This window comes from Lepidothrix coronata, unplaced genomic scaffold (assembly GCF_001604755.1).
Source record: "Lepidothrix coronata isolate B3197 unplaced genomic scaffold, Lepidothrix_coronata-1.0 Scaffold111, whole genome shotgun sequence".
NCBI lineage: Eukaryota > Metazoa > Chordata > Aves > Passeriformes > Pipridae > Lepidothrix > Lepidothrix coronata.
The window spans coordinates 1,035,204-1,039,621 of record NW_016690291.1 but is presented as its reverse complement, the minus strand read 5'-3'; the positions used below and the strand labels follow the sequence as shown (position 1 = coordinate 1,039,621).

At 46.9% G+C, this 4,418-nt stretch overlaps 1 protein-coding gene across 1 annotated transcript; it reads right to left on the bottom strand.

Annotated features, from left to right (window-relative positions):
* Window positions 1-727: 727 nt before the first annotated feature.
* LOC108502037 (endogenous retrovirus group K member 11 Pol protein-like) lies at window positions 728-4,191 on the bottom strand. The gene is given in 4 exon segments (XM_017824493.1): window positions 728-949; window positions 1,564-3,318; window positions 3,456-3,779; window positions 4,051-4,191. Coding segments are annotated over 4 exon segments (2,442 nt in total).
* Window positions 4,192-4,418: the final 227 nt, after the last annotated feature.

Here is a 4,418-nt window from a genome sequence, read left to right as displayed (position 1 = left end):
ACGCTGGGGAACCATCCCCTTTTTACCTGGAGGGACCTTTTAGCCTGATTTTTTGAGAACACGAATTGATTTGCCAACTGGAATTTCGCCGGGTTGAACAGCGCTAGTTTTCCTACTGTGCAAGGACCTCCCTCCGGGTAGGCGTGAATACCTGGCCATGCCCGATCCCCGCACAATAGGAAATACCCTCTTGGGAGCCGCATGTTCCTAGGAACATGCTCTGTTGGGATGGTGGTAGCTATGGAGCCGTTACACCACAGCAAAGTGGTCCCTCGGTAAACAGTTTTGTATGCCGTAACGTTGTGGGGTGTAAATAAAACCGTTTTGGTATAACGATGGAAAATAACACAGGCTATAGAGGGAAGAGAACATAAGAGATCGATTTCTTGAAAAGGAACGTCTGTGAATGTGAAAGCTGAAATCGTCTGTGCCAAATTGGGGGAGTTTAGAGGTAGGGACCCTCTACTCCAAGTCTGGGATACAAATGAATCCCACTCGGTTGGTGTGATTGGGATCCCTACTAGGCATGTCCTAAAAGGGCTGCTTGCGCTAGCCAAAACCAGACACAAGGTGTCTGTGCCTGTGGCTTTAGCTAGCATTACCCACAAGTTTTCGTTGGGCTGACTCATCCACTCCCTCAGCGGTGTTGTTGCGACAAGAGGGACGAGTCCGATGATGCTTATAGTGAGGATGAAGTAGGGCGAATGTATGGTCGTCTTTTCCTCTCTCATCTTTGGTGGATTTTTATTCTGCGCGCTGGGACCCACTTCGGTCCTTCAGGGCCTGCAATACAAGCGTAGTCCTTCCCCCAGGTGACCAAGGGGAAAGGGCCTGTCCATACTTCCGTTAGTGGGTCCCGGTACATTACTTTGGCTCTGAGTGGTGTTGATGTGGAATCTGACTTAAAATGACGATCTGCTGGACTTCTGTTTATGTGAGTGTCAGATTCCTCCATCAAATTCAAAAAATTTAAAACATACATAATTTTGTCTAATTTTTCTTGGGGGGATAGGCCAATACTCCCCCTTTTTTGTTATTTGAGCAAATTTTTAATATTTTGATGGGCACGCTCCACTATACCCTGCCCTGTGGGATTATGAGGGATCCCACTGGTATGGTGCACCCCCCACTGCTCAAAAAACCTTTTCGTGTCTGCAGACACATAGGAGGGGCCGTTATCTGTTTTAATCTGCTTCGGGACTCCCATCCTTGCGAATGCAGACAGAAAATGCTTCTTGACATCTCTACTTTTTTCCCCAGAATGCGCGGTGGCTACGATCATCTTTGAAAATGTGTCAATAGACACGTGAACATATTTTAGCTTGCCGAATTCAGCCACATGCGTGACATCTGATTACCAAATCTCTAATGCCGATAAACCTCTTGGATTAGTCCCTTCAGGAATGACTGGCATGAGAATTTGACAATCAGGGCACGTCTTTAGAATCTCTTTGGCTTGTGATAATTTTAAACTGAATTGTTTCTGTAGTGATCGCGCATTCTGGTGAAAAAACTCGTGCGATATTTTCGCTTGTTGGAATAAATTAGGGGTGACCACCATACCTGCCAGATGATCGGCAATCTGGTTTCCCTCCGCCACAGGACTGGTAGAGTGGTGTGTGACCTGGTGTGGACGATGAAAAATCCAAATTTTCTCCTCTGATTTAAAGACAACAATTTGGTCAATAACCTGAACAAATTTTCATTCGACACATCTTTTAGGTACGAGTCTTCAATTCTCTTGACCGCACCAACCACGTAGGCCGAATCTGAAATTATATTAATTGGTTCACCACTAAAAATTTGGAAGGTGCACACAACTGCAGAAAGCTCTGCTATCTGGGGAGAACCCTGTACTTTATGAATATCTTGCTGCCAATCATTATTTTCATACCAAACTACAACCGCATTGCCGGTTCTCCCTGAGCCATCGGTGAAAATGGTCTTCGCGTTTTTTATTGGTAGGTTTGATTGGATGATTTTCAGTTTTAACGGAATCTGAATCAATCTCTGAATAAATGGGCACGCCGGGAGGTGGAGCCAAATTTCTCCCGGATAACCCCTGATGGCAACTTGAAAATCAATAGAGGTTTGCAGCAGTTGTTCTAGATGTTCGGAAGTCAGTGGGAGGTAAATGAAATCTGGTTCCTCACCACTAAGTTCTAAACACCTAGTGCGACCTTTGAAAACGATTTTGCCAATCATTTCAGCAATAGTGGTGACTGTCTTACTGAATTGGTGAGGGAGGAATATCCACTCCCATAAACAGAAGTCCTTGCAGTCACGGGTATACTGGCCCAGGAGGGCCAAAGGCTGTCTCTGTTCCCGGATGACTACTAGGGAGGATGGCAGTCCCTCCATCCTCCTGCATGATTGTCTTTGCAAAGTTTTCTTTTCGACAATGGATAAGGATTTCTCTGCTTCTGGTGTTAAAGCTCGGGATGAGGACAGATCAGCATCTCCCTTAAGCAGCTCAAACAACGGGTGCAAATCACCGGTTGTGATCCCCAGTACAGGCCTAATCCAATTAATTGCTCCCAGTAATTTCTGGAGGTCGTTTAACGTTTGGACTCGTTTGTCAATTACTGCTGTCTGTGGCTTTATAGTTCTCTCTGTGATTTGGAGTCCTAAATACCTCCAGGGTGCTTCCCTTTTAACCTTTTCAGGGGATATCTCCAATCCCTTTTCTTTTAGAGCCGCAATTGTTGAATTTAGAGTTTTATCCATTGCCAATTGTGATTTGGCGCAGATCAATACATCATCCATATAATGGAAGATGACTGACTGCGGGTATTTTTGCCTAATCGGTCTCAACACTTCTGCCACAAACATTTGACAGAGTGTTGGGGAATTTTTCATCCCCTGGGGAAGCACTCGCCACTGGAAACTGCGGTGAGGCTCACAAGTGTTGATGGCTCGGACTGAAAAAGCGAATTTAACCGAATCAACCGGATTAAGGTATATATGAAAAAAACAGTCTTTTATATCAATGACCACTAGGGGCCATTCAGCAGGGAGCATGGGTGGAGATGGCATTCCCTACTGGAGGGCTCCCATTGGTTCAAGGACTTTATTTACTTTTCGCAGGTCCTGAAGAAATCTCCAGGATCCTGAGGATTTTTGTATGACAAACACTGGAGTGTTCCAGGGACTGGTGGAAGACTCCAGGTACCCTTTAGCCAATTCCTGATTAACTAATTCATTTAGAATTTGCAGCTTTTTTCGAGGAAGGGGCCACTGATCTACCCAAACTGGAGTTTCCCTCTTCCAGCTCAGTTTGGGGAGCTGCAGATGTTCAGTGACCCCTCCTAAAAATTTTCATCAGGAGACAGGGTTCTCAAACTGAGCTCCCACTGCTCCATCGAGTGCCGTCCCCATAACGTTACTGGAATGTTAAGTATGTATGGTTGCAGAGATGCTGGTCTGCCCTCTGGCCCATATACAGTAAGTACTACCTGACTCCTGACCGGATACTGAGTTCCCCCCACGCCGCTGACTTGCACGTAGGCGGTTTGAGCTGGCCACCCGTGCGAACAGTCTTTGGAGGCGATGATAGTGATATCCGCCCCCCTGTCAAGGAGGCCTTTCGCTTTGACCTGCTGTGGTTGTCTCGGCTGTGAAAAGTAAACAAGACAGGTTAAAAGAGGGCGAGAGGATTTAACTGTCATTGTCCAGAGGATCTCCCTCTGCTGTCTCTTCCTCTGCTCCTCGTCTTCAGACAGTACACACAGCAGGTCATCCATGGAGACCATCTTCACCACAGGGAAGCGGTCCTCCAGCTGCACAGGGGGAAGATGGACACAGGGGGAAGATGGACAATTAAACAAATGGCGATATTCAAATTTGTCAGACCAGTCAGGAGTGTGGGCACCACTATAATTCCCTTATCCACTGCCGAAAAGTGTGAGGTGATAAGGTAAGTTTTATCAGGGTCAACCGGGTCTGATGGTTGGACCCTAGCCAACTGCTCGTATGAGCTCAGGTGAGTTGAGGGGTGCACAACGGTAAGAATGATCCGGGGAGAGGTGTGCGTTGTCGTTCTATAGAAACCGGATCTGGTAGCGGCTGCCGGGCTACGGGGTAGCTGGGTGCAGTGTCGGGCGCAGGATGGAGTGCAGATGGGGGGTTATTTGTGTCGTAGTGCTCCCCCGAGCGCTCTGCTCCCCGTTTCCCGATGGCCCACATACACATGACCTTAAATCTGGTAATGAGGAGAAAGTAACTCGTTTTTGCAACCTTGGCAATCTTTTAGGGGAAAGGGGTTCACCATTGATGTTAGTAATTGAGTGACAGCTGGATGTCCAATAACGCCCCTTTCCACACCTGTGGCATAGGGTTTTGGGCAGATCAGGTGTGGATGATGACAATTTAGGGCAATGCTTTTTATAATGCCCTTTTTCCCCCCATTCAAAACAATG